This window comes from Cuculus canorus, chromosome 1 (genome assembly GCF_017976375.1).
Source record: "Cuculus canorus isolate bCucCan1 chromosome 1, bCucCan1.pri, whole genome shotgun sequence".
Classification (NCBI taxonomy): Eukaryota; Metazoa; Chordata; class Aves; order Cuculiformes; family Cuculidae; genus Cuculus; species Cuculus canorus.
In genome coordinates this window covers 171,053,529-171,080,458 of record NC_071401.1, presented here as the reverse complement: position 1 = coordinate 171,080,458, position 26,930 = coordinate 171,053,529, and the positions used below count along the sequence as shown (strand labels likewise).

General features: G+C 43.9%; 1 protein-coding gene across 2 annotated transcripts in view; it reads right to left on the bottom strand.

The window, feature by feature from the left end:
- Positions 1-15,384, bottom strand: part of SRGAP1 (SLIT-ROBO Rho GTPase activating protein 1) — a 144,292-nt gene extending 128,908 nt beyond the window's left edge. For both annotated transcript variants that reach the window (XM_054056865.1, XM_054056870.1), the window contains exon 1: positions 14,928-15,384. In XM_054056865.1, coding sequence (XP_053912840.1) covers positions 14,928-14,994 — 67 coding nt within the window. In that variant the 5' untranslated portion in view covers positions 14,995-15,384. The remainder of the gene's footprint in view (positions 1-14,927) is intronic.
- Between the last annotated feature and the right edge of the window lie 11,546 nt (positions 15,385-26,930).

Below are 26,930 nucleotides of genomic sequence, written 5' to 3'. Positions count from 1 at the left end.
TTCTAAAAAAACCCTTGTAGTTACTATGTTTGTGCTTTTGCATGTTATAGGACAGACATGAAAGTGACATTCCCATCACTTATCTGCATTAGCTCCACCATTCAGTACCTTCAGTAAATTTTACAAGTAAGTTTATTTTATTGTACCATACTTTAGTTAAGCTATATGCAAAAAAGAAAAACATTCAGTAAATAGAAAACATCTCCACTACAGTTTCCACAAGACATCTGGAGTACTACTGCAACATTCTACAATGTGAGCATAATCCTGTCTACAACCTACATTAATTTTATCTTGAGTTGCATATGAATTAAGTGACAGTTCATGCTTTCCTTCAATATATTCTGCCTTACATTTCCTTTGCTTCAGCACAGTCTCTGCTACACTTAAGAAGTCAGGATTTCCAAAGGATGGGTCAGATCCTACAAGCTCTCAGGCAAGCATCAGCCAAGCACGTGGACTGTGGGACTAGGTCAGAATGTTTTACGGTAAAAAATGATGACTCACAGTTTGATTCATTAATTTTGCATATTTCCATGCCAAAATTAAGTCCAATACTGCAGACATTTATGAAGATTAGTAGCCCTAGGAAGGCTAAGAGCTCTGGTGAGGTCAACAAATTCATGTGTGTAAAGTAAACAAAGCTGTGCATAACAGGATACATACGGCAGCTACTATACTGCTTGTAAAAGCAATACCACCCCATTCATCGCTCCAGCCCTGCATTCGTTAGCAACTATTCAGAGCATTGAATACATTACAAAGCCAAATGCTTTAACTGACTGAAATTTTACAGCAGTGGGTCTGAAGCTTTTCCCATAGCTAAGACTCACTGGAGAGAACTGACATATCTCTACACAACTGAGTAGTTTCAGCAACACCTACCAGCTCCAGCTCCCCCCCATCCATATGGGGCACTGCTTCAGCAAGGTGCACCTCAACACTTGGGAAACCACAAACTAAAGTAAAGGAGACCTTACTAATTACCATATGTTGGTAAAAGTCTTAGCCATTACAGGAAAAATAAAATTTGCAAAGGGAACATCAGTTTCATCAATACTCACTTGACTTTGTGAAGTCTGTATCTGTAATTACAAGGAACTTGGTACTTGGTTTTTGATTTGAGTAAGAATACCCTGAGTTGTCACTTCTGAAGACTCTTGTCAGTGCATTCAATCACCTGAAATTAAGATCCCTCTTCACTTTAAATTAAGTGCTCTTGACCAAGTTAGAGCAGAGTCTTGTCCCAGACTTCGAGAAGGAGAAACCGAAAGTGAGTTCTTTTCGTATTTGCACAAGTAGAAGAGTTATGCCTTCCAGAATCACAAACTCTTGAGATGAGATTCAAAAGTTATAAACACCCTATAATAGAAATAATGACCCATATGTCCTAATAACAGGTCTGAATCCCTACTGCACTATATAATGTGCAAGTTGTATCTCAAAAACCTCTCAAAGCATCTCACGCAGAGACCTACAAGCAAGGCAGAGGCTAGAAGTAGTTGTCATAGCTAATCCCATGGTCTCACATACTACCAACACCTTATGAACTGAGAAAAAATTAATCACATAGTTGTTATCTTAAAGAAAAGAAGTATTTGGAATTATATTTACTTTCACTAACATAAGCAATGCTAAGGGGAAAAAAAGCCACATAATGTAAATAGTATATGCTCTGCAAAAACAGACTACATACAAATACTTAGGGAACTGAAGTTTTTATTAAGTTTTCCCATATATTCTACCTCCATATTTACAGCATCTTTAATAAGCTTATAAGCATCCTCTTATCCAGTAGGAACTGCTACTGATTCAGGAGGCACTAGCTATTCATTTAATACAACAGTTAATTACATTTTAAAAAAAAAATGAAAAGTAATCAAATGAATAACTACATAAATTACCGAGTAATTGAGTGGGGTACAGGAGAGAACTAAGAATAAATTGTTCTTTCCAACACAAAATATTCCAGTGTACAAATTCAGAAACATACCTGAAGGGTCTTCTTAAATCCCCTTTTTAAATTAAGTTGAAGAGAATTCAGACATTTTCATCTTCTTGCCTGATTCTGAGCTCTGATACTTTGCATACAACTATTCAAACAATCCGACTTCCCCACATGCATCTGAAGCAGTGCAAGTAGAGAATTTTTGATCCTTATGAGGAAGAATAGGCATGTTAACACCCAAGTAAAGTCCAGTACCTGCAAGTACCTTGGTTTTTTTTGGAGTATTGTCTGCTGCCCTCCAAAACAGTTCTGCAAAGTAAATAACCTGATCAGCTGCCATGACTGATAAAAGGGTTCTTCAGGTCTCCTTCTTCTTACAGATATATTAATGCATCGCAGTCGTTCACCTCCAGTCACTAAACCTCAAAACATTCGCTGTTATTTGACTAACAACTGCAGGCTTGCCTCAGTAATATTTGCAGACCCATTCCCTTTCTTTCCTCCTCAAACATCAGTAGAGGTAATTTTTCCACAATCAAAAAACCCTCCCTACTCTTCAGAGATATGAAATAAGACGGGAGTATTTGCAGAGTAAGTTTCTAGTGGTTGCAATGAAATATGCAACTCAGGCAACTGGGGTGCAGAATCTCCATGGGACAGAAGACTGAATATGCCATATGAAGGGGCTGCTGCAAGAAGAGACATCAGAGCAAAGGTTCAGGCAAACAAATACTTTCAAGTAATTATGTATCTTTCAAGTAATTATGAACAAACTTTTTTCTCATAGACTGTCTGCAAAACTACAGACAATCTGTCAAATATTGCCTGGCAGGTCATTATGATTAAAAATCAATACAAAGGAAAGGGTTGGGGTTTTTTTCTGTATGAAGTATGACCACATGCAATGAATAAATAAGGAATCCTCTGAATGCTTCTCCCCCCCCGAGATTAGTAAAGTATTCTTAATTAAGAATGCTCACACAAATATCCTAATCCTACAGCCTTCCCCCTTTTCCATTTCTTTAAAAAAGAAGCAAAGCAGGAACATGCACTTGCTGGAATACATGCCAAGACCCGTATCTCAGGTGACTGCTCTACCTACCAGGCAATGGATTCGTAATCACCTGTGAATAATTAAAAATTCATTAGGTCTGTGAAAGAGCAGGACAGCTTCAACAAACAAGAAAACAGAGACACTTGTGCCAGAATACTCTGCTGCCTGGTTCTCAGAGCAATCACTTGTAAGGTAGGAGAGATGGACTCAAGACTCAGTTTTGAGTAAGATAATGGTAGCAAGGCACGAAACCAAACTTCTCAGGCAAATGCTCTGATCATTAGGAAGGATGCACCGGTCAGATTCCTAACACCACAATTTCATATGTATTTCCACAGGGCTTTGCAAAAATAGCTAACATTTTTAGGTGGCAACTTAGATGACATTGGCATGGATGGGGTCAGCAATCATCTCTTGCCTCTGCCATATAGAGGCAAGGCAGTTTCTTATCTATAAATAAGGAACTATATTAGTGAGATGCTGCCTTTCAAATTACGACTCCTGTGAACAGTCTGTAAAACAAACATGTCGGCCAATATACACAGACACACAAACATAGCCACAGACACCTCTGAAACGAGACGCAGCCAAAGGGGAACTAAAGATGGCAGCTGAAAGGCAAACGGTGGAGTCAGAGTTCTTTTATGGATTTAATCCCATGGGATATTTTTCACTCTAAGCCTCTTTGAGCCCATATGGAAGAGTGCGAACACTGCTGCTGTAGCCTGAAAGTCCATTCTCACAGGCCTGAGCAGAGACCTCTCTCGTTACAGAGACACCATCCTGCAACCACTCGGGAATGACACAGAGCTATACTCAACTGGCCGGTGAGCCACCAGCCAGGCATGCATTTGGTATCTCCTTGAACACTTCCTCTGCCAACCCATTCCCTTCTCACCAGTAACTCATTATTTTGCTAGTCAGGGTAGTACATACTGGAGGAATTACATTTTGGCTCTCATTTTCATTGATTTTGCCCTTCTGATAGAAAAAAAAAGGAGTTTCTTATTCAGCACTATCAAACCAGCAATAGGGATTGTCCAGGAAGGTTTCCCAGAGACGCTCTGAAAGACAGGCAAAAGCTGCTACGCAATTTTTACAGGTGTTAGCCACTTGGCCTCCGGTGATCAGTTATCCTTTCTCTTTCTCCAGCCTCTACCGAAACACACATATATTCCACCAGATTATTTTTAGATATAAAAGCAGTTTCCAAAGGTAAAGACACTCCAGATTTCTGTATGTAGGTACAGTCGGCCAAAGCCACTCATAATTAAGTATTCACTTGCCCTTGTTCTGCTCTCCTAGCAGGTAGAAGCAGCGATGGAGCCTTGTGCAGAGACTATTTTTGTTTTGTACACCATTCTGCCATTAACATTTTCATATTTTTCTTCACTTAAAGTGCTAAAGACATCTCCACAAGACTCAATATCATGTCTCCCTAAAGTGCCTTGATTCAGAATGTTTAGTATGACAACGCATTAATGCCCTGGCAGAAACCACCTCAAGAGGGAAGAAATGTCCTGGGAGTGTTGGAGGAAAAACAATACAACACCCAACTCTTACACCCCACAACTTCTCAGGTCCAACAAAAACCTGAAAAATCAACATTTTATTCTGTATTCCTTATTTACTGGTTCCTGCTTAAACAAGCTGGCTGACAGCAAGCTGTCTGTCTACACTCCAGCAAATATCAGTAATGTCAGTCAGATACAAAGAAAAGGATGGTTTGAGATGTTGCTGGTTGGTTGTTTCTCCACAAGGCCATATGGTCCAGTTTGCGAGGGGCAGTGCATTTCACCATCCTACAGGTAAAGTTAGAGACAGCAGTGTGAAGACTGCTTAAGAAGTACAGGATTTGACCCACAACTACAACATCGTGGCATCAGAAGTGGCTGGCAATTAAAGGATTACAATACAGTCAATGATAATCCGATGAGCTCAGCTGCAGACGCACACGGAGTGCTCATAGCAGGCTGCTGGGGAAGAAGCGATGCCGGGCATGCATAAAAGCACTCACTGCCACAAGGCTCCTTTGCAGCACCCCAGGAGGACAGAAGCCCCCAGAAAACAATGACTTACTACCTGCACTGGGCATCTGCATCTCTCACGCACAGAGGACCTTCTCCCACTCTGCACTTGTTTGTGACTTCAGTGCACGGGTATCTGAGGAGATTAACGCTTCTGTTCTATTTTCTGTCATGACATTGAGAATCTCCCTAATTTTATGCACTGTTACATGGAAATTAGGAAGGTGCAAACACATGTGCCTTAAAAAAGGCACATAATGCACACAATCCTGTTACGTTGAGTATTAATCTCAAGTAGTCTGTTGGGCAGCAAAGAAATGTAGTTAAGTTCTTCAACTTAAATCAAGTTCTTAAACGTACCAGTTACCCATCTGCAACACCAAGCAAACAAGCCAGCTTTCCATCAAACATCTGGTTCTTCATGAAGTTGATATTTGCCAAGATCTTAAAGCTGATATTATTTGTCATTATTGCCTCTGCCAAGAATGCAGAGACACCAATTTTGTCACATACGTAAGGCACCTATGAACAAGAGTTTACATACTTTCATTTCTACTAATCACCAAATTAGTGTTTTGCAGGAGGAAGAGCATGCTGTGCTGTCTAAACACTTAAAACAACCTTGGTATGTTAAGTATCCTATAATAAGGGTAAGAATTTTTAGTATACCTTTTGAACGCCTGCATAAATACTGTCAAAGGAATAAGAGTAACTATATGCCTAACAACTTAGTTGCAGTGTGTTTTGGTATAGATGCTTGTATTGCAGTGTATCTACCTAGCAAGCAAGGAGAACAATGAGTAGAGGCACTAGACAGCTAACTGAACTACCAGCAATATAAAAATTTAAGGAAAGGGACTGTGTGCATCATCAAGTCCAGTCTGCTGTTACCACAGGCAATCTTATCCTACAATCTTTCCTAGAAGATTATTTACTGGACAGTTGGCATCTTCTAAAAAAAAAAATTAAAAAATGAAAGGCTAAAGGTAGTTGGTTTTTTTTCAGCAGAAAAAGAATAATAGATCTTTTTGTTTTACAGGATAAAAACTTAATCAAGTGACAAATAGTCCTTTAAACTTCTCTATTATTTTCTAGAGTAGTAACTCAATTGTTGAGTTAGAAGGTTCTGCTTCACATGCCTGCTCATCTTGGTACTGAATGAACAATTATTTTACCTTGCCTCTGATCTAACACTTTAGATTGTTTACCCTCCCTTCTCTTAAAAAAATGTCAGAGAAGAAAAGCAGAGAACAGAAAGGCTTCAAAGAAGAGAAGTTGTTCAAAGAAGAGAGCCATACAAGAGCTATCACCGACTCTTATTAGACTTCTGCTGCACTCTACTTTGTAAACATGAACAGATTCCCCTGATTTTCAGGAAGCAGATACTCTGGAACCAGTTAGAACAGTAGAGACTGGTTTCTTTTACCATATCAAAGAACGTACATTGGAAAGTGAAAGGGGATCAGCATGTCTTATTTGGTTTAAGTGCCAAAAGTGCACCATTCCACTTGTGATACCTTGGAAGAAACAAGTCAAAGCATCATCTTGAAGACTCCTGACACAAGACAGCACCAAAAAAGTGCTAGCAGATCCTACACATGGAGTAATTCAGGTGAGTAAGCACCGAGTCAGTTAAGGAGTCTGGAGAGTTCGTTTACATGAAGCTGCAGTTGTCAGCTACATTTCCCACAACAGCTCATTACATAAATGGTTACAATCATTACTTCCTGGAAGTCATCATCCGGTAAGCCAGCTGCATTTGCTTTTTATTCCCAGTATAGTTAACAAGAAATACTGTACCCTAAGTGTTCTAATTATAGGTTTTGTAACTTCTATTTCACAATAAAAGAATGATTTTGTCTAGCATATTTTCAGAATATTTTGGTTAACATGCTAATACAGCCGTCTTTGCCCGCTTGTCAGCACTTCTACATCCGTAACGGGAAGCCTCAAGAGGTTGCAACTGAAACTCAAACTGGTTTTATCAGTCAATAACAGATAACATAACAAAGTTAACAGGGATACTCTAACTGATGAATCCATGATCACATTTCTAAGCAAGTTCTACTGAAACACATTCTGGAAAATGATAGACAAAGAGAAGCTTTTTCACTCTGTAATTAAAAGCAACCCCCCACAGATACTACCATTGAGGTAACTGCAGATCAAGCAAGCCCACACCTTCAGATGGACTTCCATTAAAACCAGATCAACTGTACTGTCCTGCACTGGACAGAGTTAGAAGTTAAGGACACAGGTCATCCTTAAGTCATTTAATAGAAATGATTATTACAGAGTCAAATAATAAAGCATACACTTTCTCAACAGCAATTACTGAGAACATTTAGTGGCTTTAATGGTGTTTATTTCCTAGAGATTTTTCTGACACAGGAGGTTGGGCCCTTTTCTTGCTCAAATGCTTCAAGTGAAAGACTATGAAGAACACCTCCTCCACCTACCTGCAATACTTACCTCATTGACACACACCAACAGCTGGGATTATTTTGTTGTACCAACCATGAACAAACACAAGTGTTTTCTCCTTCTAGACACCCTTTCATTATAACGTTCACGCTCACTGACTCGTAGAGTAGTACGAAGTCACGGCCATGCCCATAGACAAGCCAGTTCTTGGAAAGAGAACATTAGATTTGCTTGAGGTTATTTCCAAAAGATTATTCATTTTCCATAAAGAGATTGCATCTTAATCTCAGGATTTATTTAACAGTCATGTCAAGGCAAAAAAACAGGCTGCCAGTGGGTTGTATGATGCAAGACTGAATACTCCATCCTGAAATTCATACAGGAATATGACTGAGAAATAGCGACATGAACAGAGGAGAGGGAAGAGGCTATTGAAGAGCTTTTCCTTATTCAGTTATTAGGCTGTAGCTAACAGAAATTGGCTTGAGAACACCAGTGTTTTGCCTAGATAAAATGGACTAGTGGGCAGAGCATAGAGACAATGTAATACACCACCTTTAACCTACCAGGTGGCTTGTGACACACTTCTGTGTCTACCAGAAGATGACTTCTACAGAAAAGCTGCAGAAAACAGTAGATTCCTGAGGAAGCGGTGCCTCAGGATTACCGCTCCCATTACAAGAGATCAAAGTGAATTGTTTGTCTTGGAGTACTCCCACAGGACCAAGCGACTACAAACTGCCTGAACAGCCTGCAGTTCAGTTGTTTAAGTCTTGGAAACTAAGGAAAAAGAATAGTGATAACCAACTCCTTGCTTTTGGTGCCAGATACGGTCTTGGTGATGTAAAACACATGCAGTAAGCAGCATTCCTATGCAAGACAGTTCTGCCTCTTACCCAGAAGATAGCCCCATGCTCTCAGCAATTGCCCTCTGTGCTTGGTACCAAGTATTTGCTACTGCACAGCCCACCAGCCCATCCACTTTCAACCACTGCCTCCAGTTCTCAGCTGCTGCTCTTCCTCCATGTGCATACATGCATATATACATACATGTCCCTACAACATCTTGCAGCTCAGGGAATTTGGCCTGGTGCCTGGGAGACCCAAAGTGGGAAGGAAAAGGCATGAAGTAACTCCAGATAGAACAGGCTATTTGTGCTCTGTACTGGTCAGTGTGGAAGCTGTAAAACAAGGTCACCTAGCCTTGCTTTGGTGATGTCTGGCATTTGATCAGATCAGTCCAGCTGAGCAGAGAGCACAGGGAGGTCCCAGGAAGGCCAGGTCAGTAGCTGGCAAGGTGGGAGATGCCAGCCACAGAGGAGATGCTGCCATGAGACTAAAACCCGCAGGAAGAAGACGAGGCAGCATGCAGGTCACAAGGAGCCCCAGTACATGTTTAGACTAATCACTCACACATAAAAACAAATCCACATGCTCCAAAGCCTATTTTGTTCCGTGAAAGCTGAGCAGTAAGAGTAGATTAGACTCTAATAGGGATTAATACAAGTTAAGGTAGCACTCCTTTCCACTAGGGAGACCAGAAAGGTTAGACATGGGATAACGTAACAGCTAGACGTAGCAGTGAAAAAAGGTAAAGGGGAGAAGATGCACGATTGACACCTGCCTGGCTTCACCTGTGCTCTCCTCCATGTCCAGCCCTGTCCAAAACAGAGATTAGACACGCTGCACTGTCAAGGCATGGTCAGTGATTTCTAACAGGCTGTGTAATGGTCAGCAGGGGATTTCTTATCCAGCCTCAACAGCGCTGACCCACTTTTTTCCAGCACTACCATCCATCACCTCTGACTGACAAGGAGATCAGTTTTCACAGACGGCAAAACCTAACGCAAGAGAAGTTTAAAGCAGAAAATGAGATGAAATTCAGATCCTATTCTGCCTTACCACAGCCATTTCAAAGCTGCAAGTTTAATTTTATTAGCAACTAGGACTTCACTTCATAAAAAAAGTGACCAATAAAAGATAATGGCAGGAAATGAAATGAACCTTAGCATGATTTAGAGCCTTGCTCTGCAACGGCAAAATTGCACAGAAAGCATATTTGGAAAGTAAAAAAAATCCCCAAAGAAGTGATCATAAAAGGATCCAAATTGCTTCACAATCAGAGGCAAATTAAAGCTTTTAGAGACTAACAAAAAATATGCAGGTACAGACAAAATGAACACATTGAGTATGCATTATGATTGCAATATTGACAGAAAGACACATTGGTCAGACAGTCCATTTATTGCTCGCCCTTTCATGTGTGCTATAGCAATTAGGACTTTATTCACCTTTAAATTCAAGTAAAACAATAAATGCAGTTTGGCTGCATTGCTGGGAAAACACCAGCTGCAATGTGTGGTCAAACCAGGAAAAAAAAATTGTTCTGTTCAAGACTGAACTATCTAAAACTGCAGATAGCTATTCCAGCTGCACAGTCAACTACAAAGTCATCAACATTTACATGGACAATTGAAATTTGTACTCTGAAGAGAAGGATCGTAGAGCAGGAATAAAGTACTGAGGGGAAAAAGGTAAGGAACTATCCTCCTGTGTAAGCCAACAGTCATTGTGGTCAAGTTCTTTGATCAGGAAAACTTCTACTGAACCACACTTGATAAACTTGAACTTAAGAAACTGACAACTACTCACCAGAATATCTTAAAATGAAATTCTGGAATTCCAGCCTTATCCAAAGTATCAAATGTTTCATTATGAAGATTTTTTTCAAAATAGTTATCCGAAAACTATACTAAAACGTCAACCCAATTTGTATTTCAGAACTCAACCTTTCCTCAGAGAGGCTTCCATTCTTGTTTTAATTCTAGATTGTTTTAATCTGAAGTAAATTCACAAATTAGAATTTTCATTTTCCCTAATCAGGCAATATAATAGACTGCTAACAAATTGTTTCTGGTGGAAAATAAAAGTATTCTATTTCGAAGAAAAACATGCGAATATCGATTTTAGGGAACTGTCTCCCTTCACAAAGTTGCTTTTGGGCTTTTATTTCCAGTCAGTCACTTCCAACTCGGAAAATAAAGATGGAAAAAGGAAGCATCCAAGTAGCTCTTCCCTCAGTACTTTTCAGTTGTAGATGCAGTTGTGTAGAAAGGCCACGAGACAAACTCCAAAGATCCTCAACATTTCAAACCAAATGAACAGGCAGACTCATAGGATCAGTCAGCACAATGCTTACCTACACACAGCATGTGTAACTGGCCCTCTATGCACAGTAGATAAGTTTTAAGAAGGTAAATATGCCAGCGTAACACTTGAATCATCTGAAAGCTAATGTGCACCATCCTCAACACCCTGCTACTACTACAGGTATCTTCAGAGGCATTTCTGAAGTGACCCAGGTATTCAAGATCTCACTAGCTCACCCTTCACCATCCGCAAGACACCCACACAGATACTGGAGGATGCCGAAGAATTTCTTAACTACCTTGGATTGCTCAGTAACTTTATCAGATACTACTTTGCATTATCAGCAGTACCCAAGGAGCAGCTGGTCCTCAGAATACAAAAGGCAGGATAGTAATAGGCTACTACAGTCAATTGAGCTTTGAGCTAAGGAATGCTGTGTATAAATCTAGGTAGGGTCAAGTTAATACTCAACTCCTAACAATACCATCACTCTGTTGCTCATTTAAACAGGACTACCTCCACTTTCTAGCTCCACCCCAGCTGCAATGTTGGTAGGAAATCTACCACTAAAGACTTCAGAGAGCCTATAAAATTATCGCATTCTTCTGCAAACACACATACGATTGATAGTTGGAATGATCAGGGATATTTTAAGAAGTGATTTTACTGAGTAATCCAATACAGTCTGCAGAAAATCTACAAGGCATATTGTGCAAGCCATTTTAACAGTAATATAAATTGTTCCTCCAAACTGTCAAAATGTTCTTGAATAAACAAGCTCTTGATGCCTTTCCTAGAGCTTTTGAATTAGAAAGTGAAACATTGCTGAGAAGTACGTGCTTCGGCAAAATTATGAAGTAACAAGGTCATACTGGAACTGAAGTGTACCAAGATAGCTCACTTCCAATGAGTAAGAGTTGCAGAACTAAGCGGTATTTCCCACATGCCTTTATGTTCTACGCATTAAGGTACCTATTTCATCTTAATATCCTCACATCCCAAAACAATGGGTATAGGTATCCATGTAGACAGATCTAACTTTAGTATCAAGACATACTTAAGAAATATCCTTCTGCTTTCTATATGATGTGCAGGGAAGTGAACACAATTCCCTTACTGCTACAGCTGGGATAGTACTTGATGGAAGTTATCCTGAAGATCAGGGACGTTGCAAAAAAATGTGCAATAAGATGACCTGCCCAACAAGTCAGAATTACTTCGTCCACTTCAGGTAGACAAACAGGTAACATTTGCAGGCTTTCCACTCTACCCATATGACCTACATGAAAGCAACAGCCAAGCTACCGATACTGCTCAAAGTCCAAGGAGAAGATGTCGGTCTGCACCATCCAGGAACCAGGGAAACAACATCACCTGTTGCTACTTCCTATTTGAGCAATTAAGAGCAGAAAAGCTACAGGAGGAACAGCACTGTTAAATCCTCATTTCCAGATGTGGCACCACATACATACCCTACTGGCCACATACATTAGAGGTGCCTCGATCTTCAGTATCAATATTCAGACATCTTATGACAGGACTTACAAAGGCCACATCAGTGGTATGAATCGCTAACACTGGTGTTCAGCAGGCTGGGCTCAATGCAATCTCAGAACAAGGCAAGGGATATACGTGGTATTACACACCTTTGCACTCCCCTGTCCAGAGAACCCCAAATGGCCAGTTTGCTGCCAAACTGCCCACATCCTTCAGGCAACTAAACAGTTGAACTAGCAGTGAGAAATCAGCTAGTCATTGCAAACATCAGAAATCATAAGCAGCAAAAGCATTCTGGCCACACCCTTTCTCCTATCCTAATGCATGAAATTCCAGGTAGTACACAGAGACCTGCATTTCCTGCAGTTATATTCACCTAAAGTTACCTTGCTAGCTAATTAGTACTGATTCCTTAGCCCTTGATCTCTCGATATAAACAAGACTTTCAAGGTATCACACAATGGTACCTTTACTTTGTTATAGTATCACCGAGCTAGCACTGAGCAGAATTACGTTTTAGTACAGACAGTTCTTTCCACCCGAATCTCAAGTGTAGTGATGGTTGAAGAAAAGCAAGCTCTGGCTGCAATTTCTAGCCCAGCATACTGTTTCAAACAGCAGCTAATCAACAATTCACACAAGGCAGTCGGGACCAGACACACCACAGACCACCACAAAGGAGCAAAAGAAAGTCAAAATTCCTACTCAACTGCGTTTACAAATGCCACCCCCCTCTGCAATTATGATAGGGGACGATGACACCAAGGAGCCAGATAATCAGATAAGCTTGCTACCTTAATCTTTATTGTTTATGAAATGATCTGTGTTGCTGAAGGGCATAGTGCTTCTTCTTCATTATTCAAACAAAAAGGACAGCTTATATAGCAACTGGCTGCAGTTAACAAAGGCTGAGACCATAACAGTCGTGTTAGGAGGAGGCAAAGAACTGCCTGCACACTCTGCAAAGAGCTTAACATCTTAAACATTTTTCCTGCTCCATGATCAAGACAATCTCCACCATTTCCAGAGAGGCAGAAGCACTGGTCCTCCAAGGGCTCAGTGGCAGTGAATCCCCCAGCTATGCAAGAGCTGTCTCCGCCCTGGCCATGTCAGACAGACACTTGAAGCTTGGCCTGCCAGCTCAGGAGAGACCCCTCACTGCCCATCTAGCCGTCTGGTTTCTTATTTTAAACCAAAATGCCTTTCTGGACCAAAAAAGACTAAGCGGTGGCTAGAATGTTTCACAAAAAGTTAAGCTTAGGAAGAAAAAAAACCTCAAAAACTACCTTTTTCTTTTGAAGAGGAAAAAGAACAATGAAACCTCAAGAACTGTTTTGAAAATTTGATCTCGTAGGATCAAGTTAGAGGAAAAAACACTGTGCAATTACAGAAAGCCAACAAATCTCAGCAGAGCTGAGGACTGATTCCTACCACCCTGTTTCAGACACCTCCATCTGAAGGTGCCCCTGCATGGGGCACGAGGGCTCCCGAAGCCCACGGACCCGCATGAGGACACGTTCAGCCTTCACACGTTGCAAAGTGCAAGCGGCATCAAGGCGGGTCCACCCAGGTGCATCAATAGTACATCTACATGGTTTTAAATAAGAGTTCAAGCGTCACGCAGCTTTTTAAACACTACATTTCAGGTCTGCATCCATCCTCGAAGCTTAGGTTTATTGCCATTTGTATATTATGCAAAACACCGCCTGGCAGCACCCAGAGAAGGATGCGCAGGGCGAGATCCGCCCCGCACCGCCCATGCCGCGGCTTTGCCACCCTCGGCTGCACCCAGGACACGGGCAGAGGGAAGAACGCGATGCCAGGAAAGGGAACTCGAGGCTCTGGAGGCTCTGGCTCACGGCAGTCTGCCGGCGCTGCCCTCGGCACAATAGCTGGATGCGATACAGCCGGGCGATGCGAGGCTGAAATACTTCCTGGGACGGCTGAAAGGGCTCATTCAACAGCCAAGGCTGATTCTTTATTAGCCATTGCCCGCGGCCCAACACAGAAACCGCAGCCCCGAAGGCAGGGCGGGGGGCACCGGCCGTGTGTCTGAAGAAAGGGGCACGGCTTGCTACGACCCCTCGCCCCGGTTTAGCAGCCAAGCCTCGCCCTCCCGGCGGGGGAAGGGCCGGTGCCCCGGGGCCGGGAACGGAGAGGAGCGGCTGGAGCGAAGGGGCGGCAGCGCCCTATCCCCGAGCCGGGCTCCCTGCTCCCCTATGCCTATCCCTGCTCCCCATCAACCACCCCCTGCTCCCCTGCGTCCGCTCCTCTCTCCCTGCTCCCCTGCCCTCGCTCCTCGGCCCCCTCCGCCACTCCCTGCTCTCCTCTCTCCTTGCTCCCCTCCACCACTCCCTGCTTCCCCTTCCCCTCGCTCCCTGCTCCCCTCTCCTTGTCCTCCTCTCCCCGCTCCTCGCTCCCCTTTGCCGCTCCCTGCTCCTCTCCGCCACTCCATCCTCCCCTCTCCCCTCCCCTCGCTCCCCGCTCCGTGCTCCTCTCCGCCACTCCCTGCTCTCTTATCCCCGCTCCTCGTTCCCTGCTCTCCACTCCTGACTCTTTTCTCCCCGTTCCTCTCTCCCCGCTCCCTGCCCCTCTCTCCCCTCCGCCACTCCCCGCTCCCCTCTCCCTGCTCTTTTCTCCCCGTTCCTCTCTCCCATCCGCCACTCCCCACTTTTTTCTCCCCGTTCCTCTCTTCCCTCCGCCACTCCCCGCTCCCCACTCTTTTCTCCCCGTTCCTCTCTTCCCCTCGCTCGGACTCGGGGGCCGGGGGGTACGGGCAGGGTCCGTCCCCGCCGCCCGGAGCCGGGGAGGCGCCCCCCGCTCTTACCTTTCACTTGACTTTCATACTCCGCTATAATCTCTTTGTCCTTTTTGAATCTGCTCGGGGTTGACATTATCCACTTGCTTCTTCCGCTTCTCCCCCTTCTTCTCCTCGGTTTAAATTATTAATTATTTATATACGTATTTTTTTGTTATTATTATTATTACTATTTCTGGTGTCCGGAGAGGCTCCGGGCAGGCGCTCACAGTAGCCCCGGCGCGGGCACCATCGCCGCCGGCAGCAGCAACGCGGGGCGCCCGCGGCCGCTCAGGCGAGGGCGGGGACCCGGCGGCGGCGCCCCACCATCGCGATCCGCCCTCGAGCAGCCGGGAGATGCAGGGAAGGGCGGGAGGGCTAGAGCGGCGGGAGGCAGCCTGGCTCCGCACGCCGGAGGCACTCGGGGACGCCCCAGCCCCAGCCGTGGGGCGACGCCCCCGCCGCGCCCCGGAGAGGTGTCTCCGGGAATAAACTTCTCCCCGCCTTCCCGCCGCTCTCTCTCCTCCCTTCCTGCTTCCCCCCGACCGCCCACACCGCTCCGCGATCGCCCGGGAGCCCGCCCCCGGCCGGCGGGGAAGGAGGGAAGGGGGTGCCGTGCCGCCCCGCGGCGGGCACGTGGGGGCGGGGAGCGGGGTGCGAGGCGGTGGGGGCACCGTGAGCCCCGGGGGCGGCGGGGAGGGCGGGTTTGTCCCGAGGGTGGGGAGAGGCCGGAACGGGTTGCTCTGGGAAGCATAGACTCATAGAACAGTTTGGGTTCGAAGGGACCTTAGAGCCCGTCCAGTTCTAACCACCGCTGCGATGGGCAGGAACACCTCTCACCAGACCAGGCTGCCCAAGGCCCCATCCAACCTGGCCTTGAACACCTCCAGGGATGGGGCAGCCACAGCTTCCCTGGGCAACCTGTGCCAGTGCCTCACCACTCTCATAGTGAAGAAATCCCACTTTATGTCTAGTCTAAATCTGCCCCTCTCCAGTTTACATCCATTGCCCCTCATCTGATCTCTACAAGCCTTTGTAGACAGTCCCTCCCCAGCTTTCTTGTAGCCCTCTTCAGATATTGGAAGGTCACTATAAGGTCTCCTTGGGGTCTTTTCTTCTCCAGGCTGAACAATCCCAACTCTCAGCCTGTCCTCATATGGGAGGTGCTCCAGCCCTCCAATCATCTCTGTAGCCCTCCTCTGGACCCATTCCAACAGCTCCATGTCCTTCTTATGTTGAGTTGTGGATGCCCTCTTCTTGGAAGTGTTCAAGGCCAGGTTGGATGGGGCTTTGAGCAACCTGGTCTGGTGGGAGTTGTTCCTGCCCATGGCAGTGGGGTTGGAACTGAATGGGCTTTAAGATTCCTTCCAACCCAAACCATTCTAAGACCCTGTTTTCCTCCCCCGTTTCTATAGAGGCAGGGCACAGCTGTGCTGAGCGGGGCCAGGGATATGGTGGCACAGCCAGGGATGCCGTGGTGTGCCCAGGGACCAGTCCTCAGGGGCATGGAGGGGAGAGCCATGTCCTCCAGCACAGCTTCCTCCATGCTTTCCTGTGTGGTATTCCCTTTCAGATGCAGCTTGCTCTCAAGGGAAGGACTGTCAGTGCCCTATGTGGGACGCTCCATATGGGGAAAACAAGGAAAATGGGGTGGGAGGCCATCCAAAATGCTGCTCCCTTGAATTGTTGTGCATGAGGGCTGTCCCTGTCAGACAGTCACGTTCAATGTCTTTATCAGAAGGAAGTGAGCAATAGTGCATAGCTCTCCTCACGAAGCCAGGCTGTGAGAAGGAGAAGAAGGTGCTCCAGAAGGTCAGGAAGACCTGGAGTTGGGAGTGTGGGACAAGTCATCAAGGGGGAGAGATGGCCCAGGTGTGCCCTTGCTCCTGGGTGTCTCTAGCAGTGATGGGGACAGCCTCCTTCTCTGCCTGCAGAGCTGGCACCTGGCACAGTGCTTCGGGGCTGCAGAGGATTAGCTGGCTGCCAGCTCTGCAGGCGAGGATGAGGCCGTGCGTGCCAGGTGCCAAGCACGGTGGTTAACAGACACAGAAGCCACTCTTCTGGGTCCTGGACAATAAGCTTGAGGGTTGCCTACAAAAGGGGTCAAATGTGACTCAAGCTGCACAACTCCTCTCCCTGGCTGACCTAAAACTCAGCATTTGCTTGAGAAGAACTTGCTCAAGGAAGCAAAGAGTGACGGACACTGCTGCCTTGTGATGGACAAAGAATGTAGCTGTCATTCATGAGTCAAAGCCAAAAGCCAAACCCCAAGACCACAGCTGCAGACTTAGGGCTGCAGGGATGTCAGCTCTGAGGAGGTTAAAGGCAGACAGAGACTTTCTGGAGGCTTAAAGTGCTTTGCTGGCATCAGGTATGTCCAGCAGCAATTAGGCAAAGTTGCAAGCTCTTGTCAAGGCGCTTCCAAAGGTGGCTGCTGTACAATTAGTGTCTTGAAAGTGCCCAGAGATTCTACCCTGGATAGCTGGTCCTGACACTGCCAGAACCTGACCCTTCAGGGCAGACAAGATTGAATGTTGGGATCATCTGCTGCTGGGAAAATTGAAGCTGCTGCCTAGTAGTTTGGCTGGATTTGAGATTTAGTGCTATAGGGACCTGCCCTATGGAAGGAAATGGCACAATTACGGTACTCATGTTGACATTCTTGCTTGTGTTTTTATTTAATTCTTACAAATGTGTTCCCTTAGCGTTGCAGTCACTCACTTCCACGCCTCATTTCACCAGTAGGTGTACATCTGTCCTGTGCAGTGCATCTTTCAATTTCATTAGGTACCGTGCTCTTCCTTGCTAAAGGAGCTAACATGATTCCTGTTCTCTTTTCCCTCTTCATGCGTTGATCTCTATAATATTATTATGTCTCTTCCTCTTGTCTTCCCAGCACAATCTCTTTGCAGTGTTGATCCCAAATCAGATCACCTAAAGCAATCTTAGTTCCAGAGGTTATTGTCTGAAGCCAATTTAACTCCAAGCTGGATGGTCAAATTACATCCTTTGAATAAGAAACCCTGCCTCAAAAGAACAGTCATCTCAATAATCCCACCCAAGTCTGATTTTCATCTCAGTCTTGCCTCTTGGCTGTTCCAGTCCATCTGTTAGGCTGGGGTCAGGCTGATTTACAAGACAGTGGGCTGCATTCCTCTGGGACACCAGGTGCTGGCTGGAGATAAGCTGTGAGTCTTGCCTGGCCTTGCAGGGCACAGTGTTTTTACAACTGACAAGGACAGAAAATGGTGGTCAAGCCCCCTCGTGCCCTGGGTGAGGCTGTGGAGGTTGTCACCTCTGACCAGGCCAGCCCATCTCCCTCGTTGAGGAGCTGAGCATGTGAACCATGATCAAGATGTGGTTGGAGGTGTAGGCATGAAGTTATCTGCCTCCACCTCTCCTGGGGGCCGAAGGACACAGCCCTCTCTTGCCACTGAACCTCCACTGGGAAATACTGCCCTGATCGTTCTCCTCAGAGGAAGGGTGATGCAAGGGTGCTGAACACCTGTGCCTACACCACCCCTTCTCCCTGTGCGAGATGCTGCAGCCAAAGGTTAGGCCTGGCTCCACAGAGCCAAACTGGAGGCTTCAGAGGGAACATTTCTGTTTCTCTGCAAAGACAATTGCCAATGAAGATGCAGAAACAGTCTTCTAGCTCTAGAGATTGATCTCCCTGCATTCAGCTGCATGGCTTAGGGCCGCGTGTCTGTGGCAAGACCCCTGACCAAAGATGGACATTTGTCCCAGGATGCTTGAGCACGCCAGGCTCGAAGCTGCACAGATTCTGGTCCTTGGGTTAGGCTTGGCCTCCAGGACATCCAGGATTGAGCTGGCCGAGAAATCTGATTTCTGCCCGTACCCCCCTCCCCCCACTCCCCGCCCTTCTTTAGGGATTGGCAAAGGATTGTGTATTATTACATGGGTGTAATCTTCTTTTAAGATGTTCGTGGCAGCTCAAGTCTCCGGACTCAATTCCACACTGATTTACACAGCCTGCAATCCCATTGCGAGGATGGCGATTGCACAGGAACAGACTCTAGCTGGGCTCTGCAATGCCCAGGTTTGAAGTGACTTAAAGGACACAGAAGATTAGTACAGAAATCTCTGTCTTTTGAGACCTGTTCCCAAAGAGGTCCCCACAGAATTCCCATCAATTTCAAGAGCAGTGAGCACTAGAGCTGTGGAGCAGTGCTATTCTATGAACCCCACCGTGCCTGTGGATGATGCTTGAAAATTCTTGTTTACCCACAGTGCTCTTTGGCAAACTCTAAAGCTCTGTTGTGTGCAGACTATATCCAGGTCTTAGCAAAGAGGATGCTATAAGACATTTAAAAAGTATTAGGAGAAAGCTGATTGAGAACACGTATGTTATTGCAAGAGGCCGAGCTGTATAAATAATGCAGTGTAGTAGTACTGCAGCACTACAATACTGGTGCAAGGTTTGTGGACTGTACCTCAGTGTATGGAGTTAGGTAACCTATTCCATCAGGGAATTGCAAGTCCTGAATTATGTATGATAAAACAGAGATGTGTTTATACAGAGAGCAGTTCCTGCAATGCTTCATGCACTCAGTGCAAAAAGGGAATAACACGGGCATGCCAGATTCTGCTTGCTTGAGAACTTCATTCTTGCATTTCATTTACACAGCCTGATGAGCTGTGCAGTGTTTGCTTTCTTGTGCTGATAATAAAAATAGACCATGTAACTGATTGCTGGAATATCACTGAGCTGTTCTCTGTGATCACATAATGAAACACATCAACCTCCTTTAAACAACAAACCCCTACACTAATTTTCTTTAGGCTGAAAAGAAGACAGAAATAATTCATCTTGATTTATAATTGCAGTCATTTTACAGTTGGACAGTAAGTGTCTAAATGAAAGACCAAGCTTTAATTGAAACAATGAAAGATTTGATTGTTCAAATCAGTAAGAGGCAGAATTCAAAGACCTTGTTCAAATGTTTGTCACTGATAAGATGCACATTTCTATAGAATCAAATCTATTTGCTCGAGAGTATTTTAAATTTCAAATACAGTTGCTTATTTAAGATATAACACCAGTGAGGCTTTTTTTTTTTAATTTTCCCTGCCCCCAGTCAGTGCAGCACTTAATGCTGCTCTGTACTTATAAACTCCTGAGACATGGAGACAAAATCTGGGCTTATGGAGTTTGCCACAGGCTGCAGAAGAGCTGGGAATTCACCCTGGCTGACCTGACAGTGAGTAGCTCTAAAGCATTCATCTGGACCTTCACAGCAATGAAATTAGGATCATGAGCTGCCCAAACTTCGGCAGTTTGAGGAAGATCCTTATTTGAGTTTCTCTATGAGCCTAAGCTTTCACTAACTTCATATGTAGGTGTGTACATACAGCCAATTTGCTGTGTTCAAATGCACGCAATAGTGCTCTCAGCATGAGATACATATAAACCTGGGGGGGAGGGGGGGAGGAACTGTTCATATCACAGAAGAAAAACCTTGCAGGTGAAATCACTGACTTTAAATGAAAGACATCCTTCTATCTCAATAAGGTAAGGTTTCATGCCTGGAGGATTGATACAGTCTGAGGGAACTGTATTTCTTCTCAAGCAAAAAGAAAAGCACCAAACCAAAACCTCCCCACATTAGTTTTGTTGTTATTTTGTTTGAAGAAATTAACAAGACAAAGCAGTAATTGATATGTCAATATCTAGTCCTTTGGCTTTACAGGCATGAAGTGCAGTTTAATGTTCCCTTGTTAACGTGTTCATTTTGAGCAGTGCTAATAGAACTAATGACATAACTAATATGTAGAAAGTGATGAGGCTATTTTATGCCTTTTACTGTTGTTAAGAATATTATCCTTTTTTATATGGTATTGCTGTTCACTTCCCAATTAGTAATTACAAGGAGGAATGAATTCCAAGTAATAACTTTCTCACTTAATGAGAAGAGACTGAGGCAGTCATGCCATTTTGAAGGAGAAGAAATACAGCAGTAATTGCATTCTCACTGCAGGGTTTGTGTTCTCTGTGGGGCTACTTTTGTCCTGTTGGTAACCTTTGAGACTCTGGTATTCCACTTCTCAACATAATGAGCTGAATGTCCAATTTGTAAGCTTCATACACCTAAATTTAGGCAACTGATTGTGCCTTACACCTGCCAGCTTATATGTGCTAGCTTTATTCTGGATCTTTATCTTACTTCTTTAAATTTAACACCTAGATTGTCCAGAGAAGCACTTGGATGTTTTTAAATTTGGCTTTTATTTCCAAGCTTGGTGAGGGACTGCTGGTGTTTCTGAGAGATCTCTTCCAAGTGAGCCTAAGGGGCCATGTTAGTGGTAATTCAAGTCTTTGATGAGCAGATGATTGCAACTCTGATAATTACCCTTCAGTTGTAAATTTCTGTTTGCATTGTTTATGTTTGTTGCATCAGTTCTGGCTAAAAATGAAATACTTCTGCTACTTCATCACTCCTGACCTCTTGATAATTGTTTTGAGTGGAAAGCATTAGAAGTTGAGTTAGTTTTAAAATGGGAATAAACTGTGCTTGAAGCAGCATCAGAGAATTAAGAGCATTGTATTTTTAAAAATCTGTCCTATTTACTTTATCATGCTGCTGTTATCTGACTTTAACTAGAATGCTTATATGAATAAGTCTGCTGGATTGTACCCTCAGAACTCAGATAGGGGAATGCAGCTCCTGGTCTTGCTATCCTTATATGGCCTTCATGCACCATCCAGATTTTGCAGAATCTCAGCTTTCCGGGCTGCTTCAGTCTGTGCCAGCAGTTTAAAAGCTGCAAACTGCCCTCATTTGTTTCAAAAGGGCACTAATTTTGAAGTCCAGTGATGACAATTCAAATGTCAGCCTTGTTCATTTTTGCAGAAACATCCAGCTACTCTGCTTGTTCATTAGTGTGGGATAGAGGGGTGGGAACAGCTGCAGCCTATCCAGCTAAAAAATCACCTTGCTAATAACCGTCTACCCAGCATGCTGCCATTTCTCTGATTTAGCCCCTTGGTGCACCCTCTGGCTGAGCCCTTGCCCGAGAGCAAGACATACGTGGAGAGAAACAAGAGTGGAAAAAGAAAGGCTATTTCTGTAGCATTCTGTCTTTTGATTACTGAGAGCAGCAATGTGCTGCTTTCCTGAGTTCTTTATTTCTCTCAGCTACTTTTGCCTTTATTGTTGCAAAAAGATGGACCAGAATCATGCAGGAAGAGTGTCAAATGCCTAAAGGTGATGGTACCTGGGCAAATAGAGGGAGGAAGGGATCCGTGCACCGAGCTGGGCCTGGAGAAGCCTGGTATTTCTGTATTTTGCTTAATGCCAGTTTAACATTGCTGAAAAACCCAGCTTCAGGGTGAGTTGGGTGGTGGCAGGCAGAATAGTTTCAAGCTGCAGAAGGAAGTGAATCCAGACGTTCCACTTCCTGGGCTTCTGCTTCCCTGTATTAAGTGGCATCACAATGTCCTCCTCCTGCCACTAAATTTTAAAACTCAAATATTAACCTGAATGGTGTTCTTTTAAAGACTTGATATTCATGTGACTCTCTAAAGGGAAGGTGGTCCTTGCTGCAGTCTGCCTCTTAAAACTCTATGTTAAACACAGCCCTGGGTGGGAGGGAGACTTCAGACATTTCTCTGTCCTTGGATTTTCATATTGCCTGGATGTGAGAATCTCTTTATGTAGCATGCAGAGTTTGGGGTGAATTTTGAGGTGCCTATGATTCCTCAGGCAATGCCCAAGCTCCTGCTGCAGAGGCATGGACTTACAGGGGGCCAGGAGACAGGAGATGCTGTGGCCTTTACTGGACCTGATTTTCTGTCGTATCCTCATATTTCAGCTTAACCTCTCTGCACACTTGGGCTGCTGGCTCTCATGAACAGGAGACACACAGTAACTCGAAGATAAAACATAACGATTTTACCCTTACCACTGTGACTTCAAAGTAAAGCTTTTAAGCTTTTGTTCTGGTGTCCAAGAAGATGTGTCTCGTGGAAGAAAATCACTAAGGAGTTCAAGAGCAATTTTTCCTTTCATTTTTGGCATTTGTTTGCACTCTCCTTAGTGTTAGCTTCCTTTTGTTATTTCTGTTCAGCAGCCCAATGTCACAATAATTGGGTGTGCAGTGTTGTAAACTGCACACAAATACTTGTTTCCTAGCAGATAATGTTTTCCATAGAGCCATCTGTCTGTTTCTTATATGCAGACACCTAACGGAAAGCTTTCTCTTAACACCAACTTCTTCAAAAAGTTATATTGACCAAAGACTTAATGTAACTGACCATATCTGCTTAAGGTGATCCATAGTTTTCAAAATTGCAGAAGACAAAAGAAGTGCAGGAAATCCTTCCTGGGGGCCTCCAGGGCAGTTTCCAGCCGCAGCTGTTGGTGTATTTCAAATGTCACAGCTCCCTCCAGTGGGAAAATGCTGGCAGCCGGGAGGAGGCTTCTGAGACACCAACCCAAAGCTTCCAAACTTGAAAGAGAAAATATCCAAAAACCGCTTTCTCCCGTACTCCCCCGAATACAGTAGCTGATTCTCCTTTATCTCCTTGCAGTATAATAATATTTAAACCAAAGATTTGTATAAAATCCTGGAAAATTAACCTACTTAGTACCAGAGTTTCATACAGACTCAAACCAATTGTTTCGTATTGACTACTATGTAAATACATTTGCTGGCATTGAGTAGGGTGGCATGGCTTATGAGATGTACTAGGGTGAGAAAGGTTTCCCGTATTGACATCCTGCCAGTAGCATTCGCTGGCATCAAATAACTGCAACAAATACAACACAAAATACATGCCATTCATTTGAAAATATGTGGATCGGTGTAGGTTTCCTTTCATAATACAGATTACTGGTATTTTTGAGCCTTTACAGGAGTTGATGCCTCCTTTTACTGGGCTTTTAACTGTGATGGTGGGTGAAGCCACATCCATGCGAATGACAAAGTCTCGCCCAGGCTAAGTAACAGATCCAGAATGGGAATGAATTCTTTCTTTATGAGAACCTAAAAACACTGAGCAATTTTTTTGGGGGAAGGTCTCTGGTATTTCTAATTCTGGGTGTAATTTTTTCAGTGATTTTTGTGTCCTAGAAATCTTTGTGACTTCTGGGGAGATGGTGCTTTGTTACATATGCATTTCATAAATATATTAATTTTCCCAAATGGAGTAAACCCCACAATCTATATTAATAATTATTAGTTTGATAATTTAATAGTATTAGATTGATTGTTTGATATGAGAGGGAAATTAATTAGTGGAGTTTAATGCACTTCCTTACTGCTCCTTGCCAACCAACTTCTGTTTATATTACCGAGTATAATAAGTAGTGATTCAAGCCATAGGCTTAAAAATGGACTTGCAGCTGATGGATGGTGCTGGCAAACCACGGAATAGATTCAGGATGATGGGTATTGCTAGGTGGTGGCTCAGCCTATAGGAATCTACATTAGTTACAAAGGTATCAGCACCTGGAGACACAACAACAGCACTACATAAATCATGTGCATTGTTATATGTTCTCAAGGTACAGAAGATGTTGCCTGGCAACTGTGTCTCCCAGCTCTGCAAAGTAAATGTTTTCAATTATGTCCTTGCAATATTACATGACCACAGAATTAAGAACACTGACTCTGCCTAATTGCTTTTAAAAAGACGTGTATTAGAAAATAAAGCTCCTTTCCCAGTCATCAATATGACTTGTCTTAATCCAGCATTCAGTGCTTCTGCTATTGTTCTTAAGCACACATTAGAGTATTGCAGTTCAAGGATAATTACAAAGAAGCTTTTTTCCTTGAATGTTTCAGGATTTATAGTTTATGAAACAGTGTTCACGTAGTCAGGGGGTGCTGCTGCTTTTTTGACTGTCAGTTTGTGCTTACATCTCGGTACTCACAGAGACAAGAAATTTGGGCTATTTTGCTCTCCTGTGGCTTGAACATTTACCCTGTGTAAGGAAAGCCACTAGTATGCAGACGGTGTTGTCTTTTGTCGTAGTTTACAGCACGCTTCATCTGGATTTAAGTGAGCAAAGTACACCTGAAAAATTAGATTCAATATATACTATATCCCCAGGTTTCTGTAAACTGCAGCTACTGTACTGCATCTTTAAAACACTGAGAGTGGAACACATTAATAAAACACTTTTAAAAATCAAAGCTCTGATGCACACTCTAATTCATGTCTTCAGTGCAGTGGCTTCTGTGAAGATCGTACGAAGAGAAGAAACTGTAAATCTCATGAATCGTCATAGACACAGCTTCGGCAGGAAAGGGAGACCCTCTTTGTCAACAATTCCCTGCAGCACACTGGCCACTCTGCGGTGTGGAGGTCATGTCTCTGCTCAATCCCACTTTGATGGAGTGAGTTAGGAGTAGCTCTCCTATTTTTGGAGTGAATACTCTAACCAGAAGGTGAAAAGGTGAGTGACAGAAACGCTGTCATGATTTCACTTCATCTGTGTTTTGTGGGCTCCTGACTATTTGAGAGCCTTCAGTTAACTCTGATACCACTTCTTGGGCTGGACCTCTTAAGGGATTTAGGAATTCCATTCTCTTCTGTCTTCCAATAAGTATTAGGCAAAAGGAGATGCTTAGCTGCTCATAGGTAAAAAATGCCAGGTGCATGTGGAAGTTCAGCTTCACAAGTTGCACGGGCAAATTATTAATGAGGTAAGGTGCCTCCAGCATTACTAGTGAGCTGCTGCAGAGTTCTTTGGGTTGAAATCTTGCACCTGGGTCTTTAGTTCTACCTTATTTCTATACTTTATTGAAACCATATCCTTTTTGTTGTTGTTGCTTTTGGTTTTTTTGGATATAGGCCCAAGGACCTATTGAGATTGTCTTTACATATAATTGCCTATTAAGAAACCTTCAATAAACAGCTCAGTGCTAGATCACTCTTTCTAAGAAAATAGCCATGGGAGATCCTCCAACAGAGGATAGCATTAATAATACTCCTTCATATCATACTCAGCTGTATACAGCTTTTTCACTCCATCGTTACATGAGGACAACAGCTGGATTTTCTGGGGTACTGTTGCCTCAGACTCAGAATTTTGAACACTAATTTCATGTTACGCTTCCCACTCCCTCCCCCCTCATATATATGGAGTCCTCACCTAGTTTTGTGAAATATAAGAAATGTGCTACCCTTACTAGGTTGCCTGGAGAGGTTGTAGAGTCTCTTTTTTGAAGATATTCAAATGCTGCCTGGACACAGTCCTGGGGTACCATCTGTACATGGCCCTGCTTGAGACGTCCTTTGCAACCTCAACCATTCTGTGATTCTGTGAAACATATAGTGAAGGGAATCTAATCAGAAAACACAATTAATGTCTGCCCCTCCCTTCCCCCAAACCTTCTCATCTCACTTGAAAGTACCTACAGAGAAAAAAACCCAACTTAATCTCAAAACTCAAATTTGTGGCAATAGGACATGACTCAGAAGCTGGTAAGTTCAGTTTGTGGAACAAAGCAAAGTGACAGTTCCTAAATCTAGGGCCTTATAGGCAGCACACAACCAGTCACAATGAGCTGGGGGACCACAGCTGATGTATCCTATCTGAGCAGTCGGGATAGAACCGTCTGGAATGAGATTATTTTTTGTTGGAGGGTTTCTTGCTTTAATCTGAAGTCTTTAGACTGGGAAGACTTTATATATCTTTCCATAAAAATAACTGTGAAGGACTGACACAGGGTTATCGGTATCTTTTAGATACATCGCATTGGCCCAGTATAGGATTTTAGTCCTTACGGAAGAAGAATCACTATGCCTAATGCCAATGCAATCTTAGCTGTTCACTTCCCTTTTACAGTGTGTGGGGAGAAGTGACTGAATGGAAAATCCTCTGTGCTGTGTGGAACCTGCATTGTGTGGGCCAGGAGACATGGGTACAAGGGTAAGCCCGGAATCTTCCCTCAGCTCTTCACTGTGGGAGCGGGTGTCTTTGCTGTATGTGGCATATAGCTCCTGATACCTAAAGTTATTACTTTAAAGAACAGTGCACTGTCCAATCTTTCCCACTAAGTAGG